This window comes from Equus caballus, chromosome 26 (genome assembly GCF_041296265.1).
Source record: "Equus caballus isolate H_3958 breed thoroughbred chromosome 26, TB-T2T, whole genome shotgun sequence".
NCBI classification, from domain to species: Eukaryota; Metazoa; Chordata; class Mammalia; order Perissodactyla; family Equidae; genus Equus; species Equus caballus.
The window spans coordinates 17,825,047-17,848,260 of record NC_091709.1 but is presented as its reverse complement, the minus strand read 5'-3'; the positions used below and the strand labels follow the sequence as shown (position 1 = coordinate 17,848,260).

The window sequence follows — 23,214 nt, the reverse complement described above, 5'->3', positions numbered from 1 at the left end:
TGGCCCAACTACCCTTCTAGTTTTATCTTTTACCATTTATCTCTTGCTCCAAGCATCCTATTCTCCATCCAAACTGGAAATCAGTGTTCACCAAACATTCATTTTCATATTTTCATGTTTTTCGTCCTTTACCTGATGTCGTCTTCTCCCCGCTTACCCTGTTGAAATCATGCTTTCCTTTAAAAATCCAACTCAGTTGGCATCTCTTCAAGGAAGTCTTGTATAATATCACATACAGGAATGAATTGTATGAGAATTGTTTGATTACATTCCTGTCTCCTCCATTAGAGAGGAAGTTTCTAAATCTCATGTGACCCTAGAGAACTTAACAGTGCAAATGTATGTTTAATCTATATTTATTTGCTGCTTGAATAAATCAGTACCTTGGATGAGATGAGTCTTTGCTGGTGGAAGGTCTCGTTTTGTTGCTTTGTTTCCTCGTCCTTTCCCGTCATTTTGCTGTTCCTGTGCTTCTCTGGTTTCACCTGGATTTGTTCGCATATCAGCAACTTGTCTTCCATCCAGTACTTCTCTTCCCTTGTAACTGCCTCCTTTTCTGTCTGATGATCTGTCTGTTCTTGCTTCTATAGACGGGAGTTTTGGCACCATTACAGGGCGTACCTCCAGCTGTGCCTTGGACTGGACAGTGGGTGACTTTATAGCAGGTGGTGGCACCGGAGGAGGTGGAAGATCTAAAAAGAAATATTTAAAATACTGTAAAAGTCTGCCACTTATAAAATCACCAAATATTAAGATTATCATTGGAGTCACATTCATCTGTGAGATACTATATCTTGAAGGAACTAGAATAATTGAAGGCAACCAAGAAATAAGAAGACCAACAATTTTAATGTACTTGTTGTTATCTAGCTCAGAAATATTGACTCATAGAGCTATGACTCAGAGATTATCTAGTCCTGGGATAGCTAATGCACACACACACTGTAACTTTCCCTCCTCTAACCATGGCGGATCTTCCTAACTGATTTCAGCATGATGTTGCTGGTCTCAGACACATATCCTCACTCCTTCAGGCAACCACTTCAAATTGATTGCGGTTGCCACTTGAGTTGAGACCTATTTGCCATCTCTAATCTAGTCTAAATCCCTTCTCATTTTATAGATAGGGAAACTCAAACAACTAGATCTTAAGTTATTTTTCAATCTCAAAGCTAGAGATGATGAGGACCAGGACAAATGCCCTTAGATTCTTAATTTCTGGCTCAGTATTTTCTATGCTATTTCATTCCAATGTATGTTTATAATCTACCATTCATTGATGGGATCTCTCCACTTTGTATATTCAACCAGAGGTTTCAAACCAGATAATCATTGGTGTAAATATAGATTAATTTCATCTATCTATATGGTTATAGTTATATATTATTATATTACACATAATAGAACATTATATATAATTCAATTTCTTATGTTATAGACATATTTAAGGGTACTTAAGTACAAAAGGAGGCATCAAGTTTGATATCTAGAAGATTTATTTTAAGTGGTGCTCTTTTAAAATGACTCCTATGTACACTCCAGGGAGGAGAAATATGCATCTTAATAATAGTTGGTAAGTTAGTAGAAGAATATGAACAGATTCTACTATTAGGCTGTCCTGGCTAATATGGAGGATGGATTAAAAGGAAAGGCTGGAATCCAAGGGGCCAAGAGGTTATCGTAATAGTTCAGGTAAGTAATGATAGAGGATAGAATTGTATTTATGGCTGTTCAGATGGAGAGTAGATGTCTTTGAAAGAGATTAAGGAAGGAAAATCAACATTATTTAATGATCAATGGAATACAGTAGTGGAGGAAAAGCAAAGAATCTAAGATGAGTTTTAGGATTTTTGCCATAGAGGATGAGGTAGATGAGAGAAACATCACTGAGCATAAAGAATGCAAGGATGAGAAAGAGATGGCTTACAAAGGAGGAGTATGAGTTCAGTTTTAGAAAAATGAATAGGAGAAACCTTTAAAGTATCCAGGTGGAGATGTCCAGCAGATTGTCATACATACAATTTGAATTTCAAAAGAGGTCAAAACCAAAGGTACAGAGATTTGGGAATTACCAGTACAGTTACATCTTTTTAGTCATGACTTTAGAAATGGTAATGTTTTCATATTTGGAAAGTAATGTCTATGTGATAGAATAAGTCAACTAAAAGGCATTTCTAAAACATCTATTAAATGCTTAGTATTATAAAATTAACCTTAAAGTTTTAAACAAAAAAAAATCTTACATGGTAAAAAATTCAAAAGTCCATAAGGACTTGAAAGTACAACCCCTCATACCTTCCCTCTTCTTTTTCAAATCCTTAATATTAATTATGCAGTTTAAATAGTTTTCTCTAGATCAATCCAGAAATTGTTTATGCATATGAACCAGGGCTGCCAAGTCACATAACTCTGGGGAGCAGCATTCACATCAGGGACTATGTAAAATGGCCACATCTGGGATTGTATACAGTGCCTGTCTGCCCACTCATACATGGTGGCCTGAGAAGAAGTACCATACACAACCTAAGACCTATCTTCCTTATCAACATAAATGGGATTTGCACTTCCTTCACCTGCACAGCTGTACACATTTCCATGTATGTACATACAGCTCTACCTCTTTTTGTGAAAAGTTTGTATAATGTTCTGTCTTATGAATATATCACTATTTATATAGTCAATTCCTACCAGATTAGGTTGTTAACAGATATTTTACTATTACTGACAATGGTCTACTGACTATTATTTGCATATACCAGTATGAGAAGCCCTGGGATATTAAAATTGTACCCTGAAAATACTTAATATAATAGCAAATTAAAGATTCTAGGAAGCATCAGTTTTTACCAGGTGTTTCTCACTCTTGTATTTTTTTAAAAAAGAATTAATCCTTTTTTCATCCCATATGTAGGTATAAGTTGTTTTGAAACTAATTGTCTTTTGATGTTATATGTTATAAGTAAGGCATCAGAATTCATTGTAGTGGTCTTTGAAAGCAGAAAGCTTCAAGTACCATCTTACTACCAGCTGTTTTACTTAGGACTCCATCATTAAAAGTAGTCAAAAGTTTTTTTTCCTTTTGCTGAGGAAGATTCACCCTGAGCTAACATCTGTTGTCAATCTTCCTCTTTTTGCTTGAGGAAGATTCATCCTGAGATAACATCTATGCTGATCTTCCTTGGTTTTGTACGTGGGTTGCCGCCATAGCATGGCCGCCGATGAGTGGTATAGGTCTGCACCTGGTAACTGAACCTGGGCTGCCAAAGCAAAGCATGTCCAACTTAATTACTGGGCCGTGTGGCTGGCCCCAAAAGAAGTCAAACTTTTACTCGTGATTTTTTTTGGTGCTAGTTCTCATGGCTTACTGTGTTCTAGTTTCATATAAATAGCCTCAACACTTTATCCAAAATGATAGTCAAAGTACAGCCAACAGCACTAATTTTCACCTGATTCTACAAAATGAAAAGCTTTTTTGTCTTACAACATATATTACCATTGTCACTAGTGCCTGATTTTCTACCTCTACTACCTTAACAGATTTTTAAAAAACAATACTTAAGAAAAGGGACTATCGTGAGAGTCCTCCCTCATCTGTTTATTAAACATAACCCAAAGACAGAGTTAAACGATGGACTGTACTGATGAGTGGCTTAAAGCCAAGAGACCCAAGGCAGAGCCGTTCTAAAGTCAGACTGAGCCTGGCAATGAGAGAAGGAGAAAAGTCTAATGCAGAGCATTCCACCTGGAAACAGAGGGCATGAGTGACTGCAGGCTCATTTCTGCACTCTCTACATGCTATAAACATAAATCCCAGACTACAAACAGATTATCAAGCAGGCAGGAAGTGACTGCCACTATCATCAAATCATAAAATGTCCTGGCTCATCAGATATCAAAGCTGCTGATTACCACTATCATGAGATTGTATAAAGTCTTGGGAACATATGAGTCTCAAGACAAGGTCTATTACAGATGCTCTATATAGATGTGCTATATATGACACAGGTAGAAAATGAGATGAGAACCCAATGGTAATTCTAAGACTTCTAACTTCCTGTCTATAGTTCCCGCTCTATCTAATCGACAGAGGGAAATGCTGGTACATTTGATCTCTTATATAAATAGATTTCCAAATAAATTCTTTTTCAGATATTATAAAATAATTACTGAGTCAAACCAGGGATTATCATAGTATGAACAATTCTATATTTCACACAGTGATAAATGTACTTTTACTCAATTTATACCACTAATAGCTCAAATTGGATTTAACAAATGGGATCACGGATCTGTTATATATATGTAAAGACTCTTTATATAATCATACAAACACCATTCCTTATTTAAAAAAAAAAACTCTCCAAACACCATTATAACGCACATAAAGTAATATGTAAGGGCACGTGCATGCAGACAATTCTGCCAGCATTAACTGGCTACGTAGATCCAGCACTCTATTTACTTAACTACTTGAAGTTCCAGGACCTTGTAATTAATGATAAATCAAGTCAACATAACATCATTCCAAAGAGGGTGGTGAATTTATAATTTATGAAAAGTAGGGCTGGAGAAATAATGTAGATTTGGTTTTTAAATCAAGTATGTAAATGCATCGGAAAGAGCTGAAAAGAGAGGGTGGGAAGAATCTATTAGAAGGTCCTAGAAATGCACTTATGCTTGGATTTAACTCGCTGTGACTCTGCCTGATAAATATTCATATATTTTAATCCTAACCTTCGTCTGAGTTAAACTTGTAAGTGGCAAACATGAAATAAATAAATAGTTGGATTCAGCCTGTCACTGTGACTGTAGCACAGAGCACTCCACTTTGCACTGAGTACTCCCTGGGTGGTGATGAGGCCGAGTACTTACCTACAGAGCACGGTATGGTCACAGTGCCATGGATCAGGGGCTGCATGGCTGTTATGGGCTGAATTGTGTCCCGTAAAATTCCTATGCTGAAGTCTTATCCCTCTGTACTTCAGAATGAGACTGTATTTGGAGACAGGGTCTTTAAAGAGGTAATTAAGGCAAATGAGGTCCTTAGGGTGCACCCTAATCTAATCTGACTGGTTCCCTTATAAAAAGAGGATATTAGGACTCATGCATACAATGAGGAAAGAACAAGTGAAAACACAGGGAGAAGATAGCCATCTACAAACCAAGGAGAGAGGCCTCAGAAGAAACCAAACCTGCCAACACCTTGATCTGGGACTTTTAGCCTCCAGAGCTGTGAGGAAACAAATTTCTGTTATTCAGGCCACGTAGTTTACGGTACTTTGTTATGGCAGCCCTAGAAAACTAACAGAGAGCTCACGGATGAGGATTCTCACAAATTACTCGTTATCAGTTCAGACATAGCCACTCTTTATCCTTCTTTATATAGTTTACAAAAATTCTGCCAAGGAAATTCATAATTTGAACAAAATTTACAAAGTAAAGATGCCACAAACCCAAGACTCATATACCATACTCTAAAAATAGTTCACACAAGTCTAGTCACAATAATCAAACTCATCCGTCAGAGTTAATATATTTAAATCATTAAAAAGCAAAAATGAAAAAAAGTTATCCATGCCTTACTAATATATTTAATTCGCATTTTAACAGTTAGTAGCTCCTTAAATTCTCTTTTCCCCTCCTTTCTTTTTTTTTTTTTTTGAGGAAGATTAGCACTGAGCTAACGTCCACTACCAATCCTCCTCTTTTTGCTGAGGAAGACTGGCCCTGAGCTAATATACATGCCCATCTTCCTCTACTTTATACGTGGGATGCCTACCACAGCATGGCGTGTCAAGCAGTGCCATGTCTGCACCCGGGATCCGAACTGGTGAATCCTGGGCCACCGAAGCAGAACTTCACTGCTGCGTCACCAGGCTACGCCCCCCCCCTCCTTATTTTTTAATAATTGTACAAATTGTGCTTGTAATTGAGCTTCTTCATGAAAATGGTCTATGAATATTTTTTTTAAAAATGCAGTGTAGTAATTTGAGAAGATAATTTCTGAGAAAATAACTTTTGTTTCCATGTCATAATCACTGCTATCAAGAGTGTGTGCATTTCTTTTATTTGGTGCATTAAGAAGTACCTGCATTTATATGATTTCAGTTAATCACTATACATTAAGTCATAAGTATAAAATAACATGTAGTTTTATTATTATCTTTTTGCCAAGTCAGAAAGCAGCCAGAATAAGTTTCAGGACGTGTTAGGACAATAAATTTAACTAAAACACAATTGGTTATCAAAATGCTAAAAGGAAGTTCAAGCTAAAATTTTAAAAATATCTTTAGTCATACCTCCATGTTGTCTATTTTTGTGAAAATTATCATAAAAACTATTTGAGAAAATAACCATTGGCTTCGACTGGATAATATATACTATGATAATTTTGCATAATACTTCTATGAAATGAAACATTAGAAATTCAAAAATATTTCAAATTAACTTTCTGACCTTACAAATATTTCAATATATTTCTTTGATATTTCTGATATTAACTTTGAAAAACCTGTGTGCCTCATCATTCAGTTTAATAGCTATTATTCAGAGATTAGTTAGAATTTATATTTAATTATCAAACACATTGAAATAAGTATTGCAGAATGTGAGACAATAAATATAGATCACAATTTTCGAGCCTAGTGTAATTTATAAGTGTGATGCCAGGCCCTTTAACTTGGCATGTTTACATTATTTAAAGCATTTTTGAAAAGCATCACTCAATGCCAGAAGCCCCTCAAAACAAACATAAATAAGATGTGGAAAGGGCTACACACAGCTTTAGGCCAGATTTTCTCCCTTATGTATTCAACCCAGACATGTTTACATCAAGGTTGGATGTTTGACTAGTTTTTCAGTTAAGAGCACTCTCTTCTAGATAATAAAAACTGATAGAACAGCTATAAAACTTATAAAATGCCATTGCAGGGGTCCCATAAATGTAAAACTGCCGATAGACTTTGGGGATTTACACCTAGTGTTTGTCCCTTCACAGACAAAATGCAGAGAGCCACTGTAATAACCCTTCAAAATCAGATAATATTCTGACAGCTCAGTTTCCCTGACAAAAGAGAGCTGGGCAGAAGCCAGGAGGCCCAGGTGCGCTGTGTCATGCCAGTATTTAATGCAGTCTAATATCAGATAGATGCTAGTGAGAGAAAATACTTCAAATAAAATACAGATAATAGCATGGACAGCCACTCATTGCAAAATTACTTGTGCTCATCATGCTGTGAGCTTTGTATTAAAGTTTTCTGTCAAGTGGCAGGAATCACACGGAGAAGAGCCTCAGAAAACCCTCCTTGTAACCTTGGATAAGGATCTATAATATTAGGCTTTCATATGATAATGGCAAATGATGTCCTTTTTGAAAAATTGCTGACTGGTAATGAAAGTCCTAATCAGATTGTGGCTGGAGGACCAGGAGGTGGGGAATGATGCCTGTGACACCCTTCTCCCCTACCCCTTTAGCAAATTTTGTGAAGCTGACAAAACGGGTGAGTCTGAGAGAATTTATCCTACACGAATTTCCAACAAAGCCCTTAGGGTTGTTTTATAAAACGAGAAGGTCGCGGTTTAATAAATGCTGGGCCACCTGAGGCACTTTCATTAGACAACATCACAATGTTTGCAGGAGTGTCCTGTGCTCTCTTGAGAACACAAGCGTTACCTCCTCAGTGAGAGTCGATACTCTATGCAAAGGTATGAAGGAAGGTGATTCGATTTGCCTCTTGGTACACAAAATTACTGTTTGTAACACTGCTATAGTTAGAATTGATATTCAAATAAGTTTATTGTCTTCTATTTGAACGTAAAATTCTGAGGGGCAAAAGAAAGAGGACACTTTGGACGACTAACCGGTGAATCTGGTAAAGGTTAATCCTATGCCATGACATCAACTACAATACCGTCTATTTGTTTGCCACTATAAAATAACCTTTTAAAAATATTAAAAGTATACATTGTATTAGTTTCTTAAATAACTAGCTTATTAGAAAACTGCAAGGACTCGAGATGCTTGACAAGATATGGAAGTCAATCATTCCTACAAGTAATATGAGGCTTACTGTTAATGAATTTTTAATGTAATTTCTAATGTCAGTGGACACATTTTCTAGTGATAGAGAGCCAAGGCAAAGATGCAAGATTCATAGACGTTTTCATCCATTTCAATGGACTCACCATCTGTGTAGGCTTCTCTGCGCAGATGTCCTGGCTGGTGTTTTTGCTTCTTGGCTGGTCTGGCCTTCTGCATCACGGCAGCACTCATGTTGCTGTCTGTAGAAACAGGGCTGGTGGGTCTAGGGCACTGGGCTGTGTGAAAATGTCGGCGGCCTGAGGAAAAACGACAAAGCCAAACCCATCAATGAATTTTAATTACAAGAGTAATAATTAAAACAAAACATGAAAACTAGAAACATCTCTAATTTCTTTTAAAAAAGCTTTAAACAAACTGCTCTAGCAAATAATAGGATTTTTATCACTCTCCTTGAGCTATCCACTGGGAAAAATACTTTAAAAGCATTTTCAGCCTCTCTTTTCTTCTTTTTAACCACAATACTTTTATTCTGTTCAAGTTCATGACACCTATTTATTCAAGAAAAATATTCCAATTATTTTTGCAACTAGCTTCACTAAAATTATTGTTAAACAAAAATAGTAATTAAATTTTTGTATAATATATCCAATGTCTGTTGTTTTCTCAAGAAGAATAGCCAGAGTCCTTAAGAAATACATGTTCTAAGAATAAACAGCACTAATTACATCCCCTATTTTAATTAAATATATGTTTATGCTATTCTTTGAAGGCAGATGCCTAATATCTTAATACATTCTCAGTGGCCTGAAATTAAGCTAGCTCACATATTTAGATGTGCCCCAAATTATTTACACCCTTTTTTATCACAAGGTGTTTACTTGCTGGTTCTATACACTTAAAGTGATCCCTCCAGAGATTTCTGTTTTTTGGTGGCAGCAGAGGTGGGTTTTGGCTATTTGGTTTCGGAGGGACAGTACTTGCAGGTGACAGTGATACTCATTTTGCTAATAGGACATGGTACATTTCAGTGTTCTCAAGTTCTCTGGCTGTCTTAGAGATGTTGTGTATTTTACAATGGCACAAGATATTTAATCCATAATGGCAATCAATATCTATTGGTCCTATACTTGGCCTTCACTATTTTGGTTTCTAGAAATTCCAGAGACACAAATCCAGAACTTTCTGTTGTACCACAAGAAAGTTCAAACAGACCTGGACAACATGTCTTTTGGCTATAAACAGGATAAGTCACATATAGTGAAGTCAACACATTTAAAGATGCTAACTGAAGCATATTAAATAATAGACATTAATGCAGCCAAGTGAGAAGCAACATGATTGGACTATTCATTCATATTAACTTCAAGTCATATGATAAGCAGAACCCTTTCCTGAAAAGAACATTTTAATAGTCAGGGGCCAATGCATGTTTAGTTCATTATAATTATGAGCCAAATGAAAACCAGAAGTGCCGCTAAATTACAATACAATAAAATATTAAACCAAACTCTCTTTGGCTATGATGGAGACTATTACAATTAAAGTTACATATCCATGAAAAGAGAGAATTAGGGCTGAGACTGAACCCATTATTTATTCTATTGTGTAGGCCCATCTCCTACTCATAGACCCTGAGGCATAAGGTCGTTCACAGATGAATTTTCAACGTTATTTCTATGTTTCGTTGATTTAATGAACTGAAACATACCCTTAATGCAATCTGAAAGCAGTAGTTTGAGATGCTTAATTTCACTTTCTTAATTTTTTTTAAAGAAGATTAAAAAATAAGGAGAAACAAAAGCTACATATAAAGTTAAATGTTATTTATTTATTAGGAAAGATAGGTAGATTTGCAAATTTATTTTATTACACTCAATAGCTACTGGGAGAAAAAAAGGAAATTTGGTTGAATATCATAAAATACAGGCCTGGGCTGAAATAAATATGCATTCTATAATAATATGTTGAAAGATATTAGACCTTTTTTTTCCTGCAACAGATTCTTGATAAATTATATATAGAAATAACTTCATGATGTGAATTAAATTTTCTCTGAATATATTCAACACTGACAAAAAATAATAACCAATCCAATATCTGAGGAGAACATGGAAAACTACCAACGTGGTAGTTATTAAACTATCTATTAAATTATTAAGAAAAATAAAACAACAAAATAGCAGTTATTGATTTGTTGTGATAGTCTTTTCTGTCTCAGAAACGTATTTCTTTCTTGCTGACTACATTATTTTATTCTATTATTTGTATTATCTTGGCTACCAGAAATACACACACACACAATGTGCATGTGAATGTGTTTGTGTATATATATATATATGTGTGTGCTGTGTGTGTGTGTGATTGTGTATATACATATTACATATATATATTACACACACACACACATATATATGTATGTATTCCATTCTACGGAAATGAAAATCAAGTGATAAATTTAGGATTTCAATTTAAATTCTTTTCTTTCTCATACTATTTACTTTCTAAACAGGGTTAGGAGTAGGAGATAAGTAAAAATGGGTTAAAACATAGGAATGGATATATGGTAATAAAAACAGACTACTGGCAATGAAAAGGGAAAATAGAAAAAACATATATAAGTTTTCAGATTAACTTGCCCTCCAAATTATTAGATTAACAATGTTTACCTTAAGTATGGGACATCTTTATGCTTGAAAATGTATGTATGTTACAGACATCTTTATATCTTTCCAGCTGAATTAATATTCTAATTGAGAGGGTGTGAAGAGAATGGGTTAAGGAGAAATAGCTCAGTTTCCAATGGTTTAGTGTCTCCCTTGAATATTTATTTCTCCTAGAGAATGTCTAATTAAATGGGATAAGAGAACTGCCATAACGAATTTATTCTGTTGACTTTTTACATCTTAAAAAAAAAAAATACCATATAACACAAACCTCGTTTAATTGGCTATATGCATACCTAAAGAAATTGCGTATATATTTGCTGTGACTATCTTAAAAATGAAGACTTCCCAGGTAGCTTCACCCATTCCATAGGACTTATTAAAGAAAAATAAAATAGAAGATTTAAAAAGTCTTGTCAAGAAAAAGGAAATAATCAAGTCATGTCATACTCTCAGACCTTGGTTTCCTTAGGCAGCAAAAAAACCCACAAAAAACCAAACACAGTAATAATTTCTGCATTTCACATAGGACATAAGATTATAGGAGATAATCAGCGACTGACATACACACATTGAGTTTTCTTTTCCAGCGTGGTGAAAAGCGTACAACTTACCAGCAGCATCCTGCATTTGACGGCGGGCCACTTTCAGACCAGCATACTCTGCTGCAGCCGCCACCGCCTGGGCAAAATCGGCATCAGTGAAAAAAGAGCCGTCGGAAGAACTCACGCTGGAGCGTCCACTGGAAATGTTGTCCTCTTCTGAGGCTGAGCCCCAGCCATTGATCATGGATCCAGTGACAGAGCTCTCGAGGTCCCCAACACTGGAGGCAGGGGTCTGCTCAAGCCCGCGTAACAAAAGCCTTCTGGTCTGCATCTTGGCTACTTCCATGTCGGCTTCATCCTCCTCCTCTTCTGGTGCATCCGTATCCATATCTGAGACGAGGGGTCCTGAAATGTAGCCATAAGTATGCGGTGGGGAAATCGGCCGTGGCGGTGGTGGGGGGCTCACAGGCTGCCGTCTGCAGGAAGAAACATAAACAAATATGGCTCAGCTCATTATTTAAGACCCAAAAGAATAAATTAACCAATAAATTCACGAGTACCCTGATTTGATCTTTGCTGCTGTGGAGCTAATTTGTTCAGAAGAAACAACTGGAAATCAGAATGTGACAAAGTTTTATTTTGGATTTTTTAAAGATTTTAATTTTTTCCTTTTTCTCCCCAAAGCCCCCCGGGTGGATAGTTGTATATTCTTCGTTGTGGGTCCTTCTAGTTGTGGCATGTGGGACGCTGCCACAGCGTGGTTTGATGAGCAGTGTCATGTCCGCGCCCAGGATTCGAACCAACGAAACACTGGGCCGCCTGCAGCGGAGCGCACGAACTTAACCACTCGGCCACGGGGCCAGCCCCTTATTTTGGATTTTAATAAATTTAAAATCAAAACCAGAGGCACTTCCAAACTAGGCTACCTTTAGATTCAAGTTTAAAAACGTGAAAGATTTATGCGATCTGAAGAGAAACCAGAGTATGTTTAATAGAAATATACTCAGCTAACTGTAGGTCTCCTTGTGTTTTACCGTTTGGAATATGTTCAGTTAAAAAAAGAGAAGTAGTAGTTATTTTGACTTTGATACTTATGTATTTGTCCTGAAGCCTATGGGATATTATTGACAGCTTCGTATTACCAAAGACAACAGACATGGCATCAGTCCTGAAACAGATTGCTCAATAAACATATAAACATGTTCCTTTCCCTTTTCTTTCATCACCACTCCCACCATTGCAAGCAAAGGGATTCATTCAATCCATTCATTCATTTACTCATTCTACAGAGAGTAGAATTTCATAGGTTAAAAATTTATACATTCAGCATATGACAATTTCCTTTAGATTTTACTCTATGAAAAAAAGTGCTATGGGAGCCAAGAGCAATTTTTCTCTGAATTACTCACTTATGAGCTTCACTAAGGTTATTAGCTATTTTCAAGTCTATGGCTTTCACCGTTATTCCACTTATCTGTTTAATAAAATGCTTAAAAGCATTTTTCTTGATGTCTTGGAATTAGTTAAGGACCAAAGCTGAGGACAAATTGAAGTGATAGCTACAACGAAAGTTCGCAGAGTTAGCAATAACCAGTTTCAGCCATCTCTCCACAGCCCTGGAGAACATCACCAGTTAGAAGCAGCCCTTCCACTACCATCCAACACCATCACCCACGGTCACTATGAGATGACTGAGAAGGTAGAGAGCGTTTATACGTTAGTGGAAAGTAAGGTTTATGGAGAGAAGTTATTCTCAAGGAAGGAGAATGGCCAAGAGATTAACTCCTTAATTAGGAAAGCACCTCAATAAAGGGAAGAGATATAGTGATTTCTAGTCGAAGGACTACTTAGTCAGTGGCTTCTTTGACAGTTCCAGTGCTCTCTAAGCAAGGTTAAAGAGATGACATAAGGGGGAATATCATTTGGAAGGGTCATGACAGCACCTCATCAAATTCTGTGCTCCTGAGACGTCAAGAGGATAGATTTCTCACAAGCCTGCCAACTTAAGAACTAGTGTTGGAGGGTAGATGAGATTAGGATCTAATGTCATCTGGTGACCTCCACAGCCTGGGAGACTAGGAGCGATATGGCATAAATGCCGCTGACTGGTAGTCCAACTGAAGTGGTGGCTAAATTGGTCAAGGACCACAAATGCCTGCCCAGGACTGAGTCCTTCATCAGTGGGGTAAGTTGGCGCCAGCCCTCTTCCTTCACTATCCTTATGATACTCATAGAGTAAAATGAGATAGAGTAGTCATTAGGGCTATCCAATAAGACTGAATTCTCATTAAATTTGCCCTTTTTATGTTTCCTCTTCCTTGCTTTAGTACTTAGGAGAATGCACCTGAAAGAGGCAGGAGGAGAGAAGTAGTTAAAAGCAGAGCATGCCCCCTTACTCCATACCACCATAGCCACCGACTGGTGCAATCTGCAAGGGATGTCTGGGAGTGTATGAGAATAGTTTTAAAATGTACAGGACAGGGTCTTAAATGAAAGGAAAGCAAACAAACAAAACCATACAGGATCTGCTCAAGGTCTAACTAAGGGACTTACTATAGAGAGAAGAAAGGAAGTTCAATATAACACAGTTTTGGGGATGGGATGGGAGGGGTTCAACGAAAAGAGTTTTCTGCTTTCCGTCCCAGTGAATTGACACACTTCAATAAACATGTTTTACTAACACAAATGGAAAGCATTAAACATAGAGTATTATTAAAATACTACAATTAACTCATTTATTGAGCACCTACTTTGTAGCTAAGTATATTTTACAACATTAACTCCCTTAATTCTCATGACAAATTTCCAAGGTCCTTCTTTTAATACCATTTTATAGATGAGGATATTGAAATTCAGAGGAATAAAGGGGCTTGACAAAGTTCCCACAACTAGTATGTATCAAATGTAGAATTTAATCACACATTTCATTTCCAAGGTCATGACCTTTCTTTTAGGAGTGGTATTATTACGTACATACATAGACATACATATATACACATACATACACATATATGTAATAATAATATATATACACATCCATATATGTATATACATACACACCATTCTTCAACATAATGTGTTATTTTTCATTTATGGGTGGTTTCTAATGCATCTGTGTGTGGCACTAGAAGAAATATGAAGAATGTGCCAAAGCTGAAGTTATTTAAGAGATTAAAATGGATAATTGTTTCAATATGGATTGTGTTATACACATAGGAGGGAAACCTTTGTTTAATTTGGACTGCAATAAAACACCATACTTAAAAGTCAATTTACAGTCTTTGTCAGCATGCACATCCAAAATACCACAAGAAACTTCTTTTTTTTAAAGACATGGAAGACTTTTTAGCACAAAAGGGACTATTTTAACCATCAATAAAGGGATGTGGAACAGCCAACTTCACTATAAAAGGATGCCGGCATTGTTCTATTTGGATAATTCACATTCTGTAGAGCAAAAACATCTTCATGTTAAACAAGGGCTGCTTTTAACTACTACCTCCCTGTACAAATGCTGAGCAAAGACAGAAAAATTTATTCAAACCATCTGCAAATAAGGCAAGCCCAGGGAATGTGTGATAAACATGTACAGTTTGAAATATGTAATATATTCTATTTGAAAACAAAAAGCTATTTCAAGATGCTGCAATCAAGTGGGACTTGCCACAAATGAACCTCAACCCTCTAGATTTTTCCCCCTGAGGGGTTTCAACGTCTTCTGAAATAATGTACAAGTATATGACTGCAAATCACAACACTCTAGGCTCCTGCAAAAATGATGCCTTCATAAATGTGTTCAAGAGAAGAAGGGGACAATGCCTTTAATTTATGAAAGCAGGTGTTTATATAGTTCACCACATACCATTTACCAGGCAAAAGACAAAAGGGGGAAAATGCATACATTTGAGAGTTTTTTCTAGAACTGGTAAAGCTTCAATACTTTGTATAATTAACCATTTCCCAGTTTGTAAATAGACAAGATATTTAATTTTCCTTTGCCTTCTTATTTTCTTTTCCTTCCCACTCTATCATATTCAGTTTGTCTATATTAATAAAATATGAGTAAATTTCCTATTCCGTATATGAACATCACTTTTACTTTTCAAGAGATTTTTTACTATCAGCTACAGTCAACTCAACATTACCAGACACTTTTTGAAACAATATATGTAAAAAAGTTTAATTATATTATTTTCATATTTGTCTGAAAAGAGAGAAGAAAGACTCCTATTATGCTGGTCCCCTAGTTTCCCAAGTTTTAGACAAAAATGGAATAGCCTAGAAGTTCATTAGAATGTCAAAATTTCAATATCTATAACAACACAAGTCTGATATGTTATCTAATTAAATATTGTAGTGTTATAATGGTTTTAGTTCAGTAATTTCCTATTGATATACATCACACTATTTGTATATGCCACTAATCAATAAACATAAAAGTAAAAAATGATGTATTCATTCTTTAAACATTCACTGTGCACTCACTATGGTGAAGACCCTACTAGATTCTGAGACCGAAGGGATCACAAGCAACTACAGCTTTGGGAATGCTTTATACTTTAAGCCATGGAAGGATTCCATTTTAAGGCATACATACATAATAAAGCTAACTATGTATCAGGCCATGGCAGACTGCATTTTGCAAAGATGTCCATAACAATATCTCCCATCCCAAATGCTCTTCTGGAATAAGAATTTGCCAGTCCCTCATCAAGAGAGGTGGTTTAGTTCTACACCCCTGAACCTGAGTGGACCCTGTGACTGCTTTGGTCAAAAGAATTTGGCAGAAGTGAGACTGTGCCAGATCTGAATGTAGCTCTTAACTGGCCTGGCAACTTTCTCTTCATGCCTACTTAGAAGCCAGCTGCCATGTAAGAAGTGCTACCACCCTGAGATCCCTGTATTATGAGAAGTGTGGACTATGTGGAGAGACCCTGGATGATGAGACCTCATGTAGAAACAGACAAAAGCCGCGGAGCACTGAGACATCAGACACATGAGTAAAGAAAGTAACTTGGAAGTTCTTCTTCCAGCCCCAACAGCCCAGATGAAGACATGTGGATTGCAGATGAATCGCTGAGGCAAATCCTTTCAGAATTCCTGATTTATTGAATTGTGAGTAAACTAAAATGGTTGTTTTATGTAATTTGTTAGGCAGTAATAGAAACAGGAACTCAGGCACTATGTTAGACATTCAACTAAATAAAATAGATATGTACCTTAACTGAAGGGACTTGTAATCCAGTGGAGGAGACAAACAATTAATTAAATTTGCAATGATAATGCAGAATTAACAAAGCTCCATGCCAGAGGAGGTCTATGTGCTGTGAAAAGACATAGGTTTGACTCCTCTTTCAGAGTTGGGGTGTGAGGGAAAGATTCTGTGAAGAGTATCTGACATTTAATTTTGGACCTACAGGATACATAAATGTTAGCTCCAAAAAAGAGAGGGGATAATGGCATTCTAGGAAGATGGGACAGCATATGGAAAGACCTCGAGGTGGGTAAGAACACCGGCCCATTCCAGGAACTAGAAGAAACTTAGAGTGAAGGCAACAGAACAGTGAGGAGGGGAGCAGCAATGGGTAAGGATGGGAAGGCTCACAGGGGTCAGTCAAAAAGGGCCTTGATTGCTACATTAAGGAATCTCGCCTTTATTCTAAGAGAAACGGGAAGCCATTGAGAGATTTTAAGCAATGGAGAGACATGATCAGTGTTGCATTTTAGGAAAATGCCTCTGCACAGCCTGCAGCAGGAAGATTAGAGCGAAGAAGGGGCAAGGTTAAAGGCAACAAGACCACTTATGTACCATTACAGTAATACAGGCAAGACAAAATGGCTGTAGGAAGTAGGACAGTGCTTTTATGGATGTAGATGTGTGCATCGCTCTGAGTGATATCCAAGCAGTAAAAATCTGTGGGAACAAGGAGTTGGATATGCAGGTCTGAAGCACTAGAAGGAAATCTGTAGAGAAAGAGTTTTCTATCTCTAATGAGTGCATCATCAGAGGAGTGGCAGGATGGTGAGTAACATAAGTCATCTACTGATGGGGCAGGCATCCCTATAGGTGAAGGATTTGAGAAGAAGCTTCACTCAAGGATTTAACTAGAGATGGGAAGCATAGTACTGTATATAGTATCAAAGAAGTAGACATGACTTAAATGTCCAACATTAAGGAATTGTTTAAATAAATTCTAGTACACATTTGTTTCACATAAGTATCTTGAATAAAAAGTTAATCACATGGAAAAATACAGTGTTCAGTGGAAAGAGTAGTTTTAAAAATAATATTGGCATATCATAAATTCAAAACAATGTGAGTGTTTGTGGAGATGAAGGATTTAAAAAATCTTTACTGAGGTCTTAAAAGTGACTGACTACATAGATCATTGGTAGTTTTGTATTTTCATTTTGTTTATCTGTATTTCAAAAATTTCTATCTACTATGCCTTCATTATAAAAGAGCAGTAATAGTTTTTCATTTCATAGGTTTTCATCTTCTTCTTATTAGTGTCCATTATTATTCCCAGCAACAATCCTGGAAATAAAATTCTTAATTTCTTTATAGACTGAAAATCATATCTTTTATAAAAGGCTGAATATAGTCAAACTGGATTTTAAATGTAGGTACCCAATACATTTCCCAATTATACATGTCCCACATCAAGTTCATATAAGTATTCATCCCCCTAAAACAGCAGGGGGTAGGTCAACTCCAAATTCTCCTGTAGTATCAGATTCCATTCATCAAATACTGATTGAAGAAAGCTTTGTGGAATTAAGTGGCATGAGTAAGAGATGAGCTTTGCCCTCAAAGAGCTTTTAATTTAAATAGGGAACAGAAATACAAATAGCAAATGTGAAGAGTAAATGAAAGGAATGGTTGAGTTTTGTCAAGTGACCTGAGGAAAATTTCACAGAGGGGATGCATTTGAACAGCGCTTGGAAAGATGAGAAGTGCTTGCCAGACAATCAAAGAAACAGCAATGTACAAGACACACGTGCTTAGAGAGGACACTAAGCAAGTTGAGGATTTTGGTGACAGATGGCCACGGGAGGCAAGAGTGGCCTGCCCTCCTGCTAGCTCCCGAGCAGCCCTATGTGGGCCAGGAAGTGGCAATGCTGACCTGGATGTTGGTGAGTTTAAGACAAATCCAGGGAATCTCAAACAGACTAATTAGAAAAGAGGGTGTGTGGAAGAACTGAGAGGGAAGAAGTAGGTAAAGGGGAAAGGATTGCAAAAGGCTTTAAATATTGGGCTAAAGAGTAAGACTTGACTCTGAGTGGGGAGTAACATTACCAGACTGGTATGTAAAGAAAGTTAATGCAGAGAGTGGACTGCAAACAGGAGAGAGAAGAGAAGCGGGGATCCGTTCAAGGATATGGCAATATTTCAAGGGATAGGGACTGAGTGCCTGCCTTAGCAGCTGTAGGAATGGAAGCAAAGGAACAAAATCAAGAGATATTTTGGAGTTAGAAATGAAGTGACTTGGTGCATAATTTAATTTCAGGAATGGCAGGAAGGTAAAAGAAGTCTTTAAACAATAGGACAATCAAGCTGATTTCAAAATGGGAAAGGTATTTTTTGTGATTTTGCCTATTCCCATGCCTGCTTTATTTTTACTACGTTGGTCAGGTAAATAAGAATTGATAATTCTAAATAAGATAGCCAACAAAGGAGGAGAAAGAACGAGTTTGAAAGGTCAAATGCAAAGACAAAGAATTTGGTTTTGGACATGAGTAGTCTGAGATGTCCAGATGAAAATATGATGGTAGGGCTCAAGAAAAAGGGCAAAAAAGATTGAGACGCCTTTAGATTGATCATTAGGAGGTTACTTTCAGTAGCCTGATGGAAGCAAAATGGTATAAGCCAGAATGCAGTGGGCTGAGGTGTGAATGGGAATTAGGAAGGCAGAAGTGGTTAAACAATCCTAAGGAGCAGGAGGAAAGAAGAGCACGGTAGGAGGCTAAGGAAAGTTAAAACAGTGATCGGATTAACCGTGAAGAGGAAGAAGGATTGAATAAAGTGGAAGAGGCTGGAAAGGCAAGATAGATAAGGATAAACTGATTTTTTATTGTTTTCAGGGAAGGTGGAGAGGATGACAATAGGAGCACAAAAGATGAGTCTTGCCAGGAAGAAGATAATGGGTACCACTTGTGACACAGAGGATAAAGTGAAGAAATAGGTAATTTGAGAGAATGAAAGGAGAATGCTAAGGCGTCTCAGAGCTAACAGCCTCTATTAGCATTTGCTTGGAACAAGAGTGGCAGAGATGATCTGTAACCTCAATAGGGAAAAGAGATGCCTTATTTGTTCTCAGTCTTCATGAAGTTCCGTGCGTTAATAATATTGAATTTAAATGTATGGCCATCCAACTTCCTCCTTGTCACATAGAAGAAGGTTTAACTACTTCCCTCATTTTAGAGAGCATACGATTTGAATTTGGTAATAACTTCTTACTGATAGAATTGTTAATAAACATTGCAAACTCCATTTTAATGTACAGAATTCAAGCAGCGTAAACCAGAATTTGTTACTCATTCAAGAATATTGAAGGCGGATCTTCTGAGGCAAATAATATACTCAGTTTCAAATGATATTGGGAATATAGAGAGTAATATATATATATAATATAATTTGTCAAGGGCAATAAAATAGTACAAACAAAATCATCAACAATGAGAGAAGAGCTAACACGATGCAGTGATAGCTTTTATGTGGTAGAAATGACAAGTATTTGTGTATAACAAAAATGTACTGGTTGGCAATGCTGAATATATAGATTAAAAAAAAGTCTGAGACACACACAAATTATTTAGTAACTTGGACAAAAGGATTCCAACCTAATGTCTCAACCAAAATCAAGGTACCTGAGGTCAACACAGAATGAATATATCAAGAGGGAAAAAATCACTCTGCAGACTTAATTCGAAAAGACAGAGGAAAATCTATTTTCCACAGACCAAAGAAGTAAGTTACACATGCATAAGGAAAACTAAGATACAAAAACACTTGTCATCAATAAAATGTTATAAGATTAGCAACCCATATATTTACTACATGATCTCCATGTGTTTATGAATGCAATTATCATAAGTGGGTGAATATTAATGCACATTATTTTATGGTTGCAAGTTCACTGGGATCAATTAATCTAATGTGCTGGGCAACAATATTACTTGCTATGTTAATTACGGGGGCTTACTGTGTGATGATACTGGAAAAAAGCTCACGTGACATTAAAATTACTTCATGTAATCACATTCTATATACGCCACTTAAGAGTGGGAATTATCTGATTTGTCAGCAAAGAAGGCTAGTGACAACGTACCTCCTGTCGGGTTGGTGCTGCACGTGGCCAACCTCCTCTGGGCAATCCTGAAGCATGGGCTGGAGTTCTTCCTGTGGAGAGGGTGTCAGAGTGGCAGTGGACTGATGGCTATAAGACACGGCAGCTGGAGAAGAAGCTGCTCCTCGCACAGGGGGTGTGGGGCCTCGTTCATCTTCGTCCTCTTCTAATTCATCTTGTTGCAAATACATCCTCGCTGGTGGCACGGGACATGGCATTTCTTGGTCATAGCTAAAATAAATTATAAGGACACATGGATTTACCTCAGCTTATTCAAATAAAATGTTTGTATAACTGGAGGAACCTCAGCTTTGAATTGCTTTTCAAATCTGAATGTTCTGGGCCACACTAAGGAGGTATTGTTTAAAAAAATCAGTTCACTGTCACACAAGTTTATGAATTGCTACATATAATATTTTTCCTCTGAGGGATTACAGTTTACATTGGCATATGATAGGCTTTGAGAAGTCACACAATAAGGAAATCTATTTAACATAGTTTAACTTAGTATTTCTCAAATGTGTTCGATATATTCTATCCCTCCAACTCAACATAATCTCTAAAGCATGACTCAAGGATGGTCCTGCAGATTACCCAGAGATGATATGCTAAACTTTGAGAAAAATTACTCCTGAAAATCCTTGCAGAGGGAGGTACATTGGAGATCAACTTGTTTAGTCCAATACAACCCACTGTTCCTCTGAAATTATAATAGATCACTATTTCTTCAGCTGAGCACAAAATGAAGTAGTTATCTTGCATTTAGGATGGTGAATGAAAAACGCAATAAATAAAATAATCAAGAAACAATAAAATGCCCCCTCTACTCCTCTGCTAGAGCTCTGCAGAAGCTCTAGATGGATCTGGGAACAGTCATGCCTTTGTCTTTTCTCCTACCCCAGGGCGTATGGTCATTGATTAGAATGGCAGTAATTACTGCACTGTATAAATTGTGTTCTTATTATCCCTCTTTCTCTCTTTCATTCTCCACCATCTGCCTTGTTTACCTGAACTCAGAAAAGTTGATGCTCATATAACGTTACTTCTTTGTATCTTCTTTTACTTTACTAATCCCATTATCTCCCTCTTTTGACACTTTTTCCTATGTTTCCTGTATCCACAAACTAATAGGAATTTGTTCACTCATCCAAACAAATCTTGTAGTCATCTTGACTTATTCCTCTCTCTTGTACCTCAAACTGTTCCCCAGTTCATCTCTATTATATCTCTTTAAAATTTCCAGGGGCCGGCCTAGTGATGTAGTGGTTACGTTTATGCACTCCACTTCAGACGCCCGGGGTTCGCGGGTTCGGATCCTGGCACAGACCTACACACCACTCATCAAGCCATGCTGTGGCAGCATCCTCCATACAAAATAGAGGAATACTGGTACAGGTGTTAGCTCAGGACCAATCTTCCTCAAGCAAAAAGAGGAAGATTGGCAACAGATGTTAGCTCAGAGCCAATCTTCCTCAAAAAAAAAAAAAACCCTCCAGAATATATTCCCTGTTTAAAATCTGTTGTATGTGCTACTGCAATAACTTTTAATCAGTCTCTTTGCCTCCAGTCACTCTTCCCTTCTCCATCCTCACATTGCTTCCAAAATTGTTATTAAACTACAAATCACTCTCAGGTTATTCGCTTGCTCCAAAATAATCAATAGCTCTCTAATTGCCTAGAGAATAAAATCTAAGTGCCTAAATAAGACATTCAAGTGTCTGCATAATCTGGCTCACATTTGCTTTCCCAGCTTCTCCTCACTCCCCAGCATGTGTTTCATGTCAGTTCTCCAGGAGTCCACATCTCTGTGTGGTCCCAACGTCCATAAAACCCTTCCTCCTGATTGAGAACCTTCTCATTTGTCATGATCAAAAGCAAAAGTCAGCAGATCAGGAAATTTTCTTTCTTCCTAGTTAGATCAGTCTTTCCCTTTGGAGCACAGCCACATCTTCTGCTGGTTTGTGTTAAACTTATTCATTTTAGTCTCTTTTGGGGTGGATTAAAAAGCAATAAATATTGTTAATATAGCCTGGAAAATGAATTTTTAAAAGTACAGTCAATCCTCATACTCTGCAGATTCAATATCTGCAAATTCACCTACTCGCTAAAATTTATTTGTAACCCCAAAGTAAATACTTGTAGCGCTTTCATGGTCATTTGTGGACATGCACAGAGAGGCAATAAATTTGAGTCACCTGATGCACACATTCCTAGCAGAGGTCAAACAAGGCAACACTCTGCCTTCTTGTTTTAGCCTTCCTACTGTAAACAAGTGTCCTTCTCACGGTCTAGATAGTGCCACATCGTTCTCCCTTTCTTTTTTCTTTATGTTGATGATTTCCCTGTCTAAAATGGCCCCCAAGTGCAGTCTAGTGTTCCTAAGGCAAAAAGGCTGTGATGAGCCTTAATGGAGAAAATAAGAGTATTAGATAAGCTTTGTTGAGGGATGACTTCGAGTGCCTTTGGCTGTGAGTTCAATGTTAAATGAATCAACAATAAATATTAAATAAGACATCTTTATACAAAAACACACAGAAAACAAGGTTATGTGTGGATCTGTTGACAAAAATATTGTGACCAGAGGCTCGCAGGAACCTAACTCTGAATTTCCCCTA

General features: G+C 37.0%; 1 protein-coding gene across 15 annotated transcripts in view; it reads right to left on the bottom strand.

Annotated features, from left to right (window-relative positions):
* Positions 1-23,214, bottom strand: part of ROBO1 (roundabout guidance receptor 1) — a 1,062,787-nt gene that overhangs the window by 8,281 nt on the left and 1,031,292 nt on the right. For all 15 annotated transcript variants that reach the window (XM_005606101.4, XM_070252490.1, XM_070252492.1 and 12 more), the window contains 4 exons: positions 20,582-20,830; positions 11,319-11,725; positions 8,185-8,337; positions 384-692 (listed from right to left, as the gene is read on the bottom strand). In XM_005606101.4, coding sequence (XP_005606158.3) covers positions 384-692; positions 8,185-8,337; positions 11,319-11,725; positions 20,582-20,830 — 1,118 coding nt within the window. The remainder of the gene's footprint in view (positions 1-383; positions 693-8,184; positions 8,338-11,318; positions 11,726-20,581; positions 20,831-23,214) is intronic.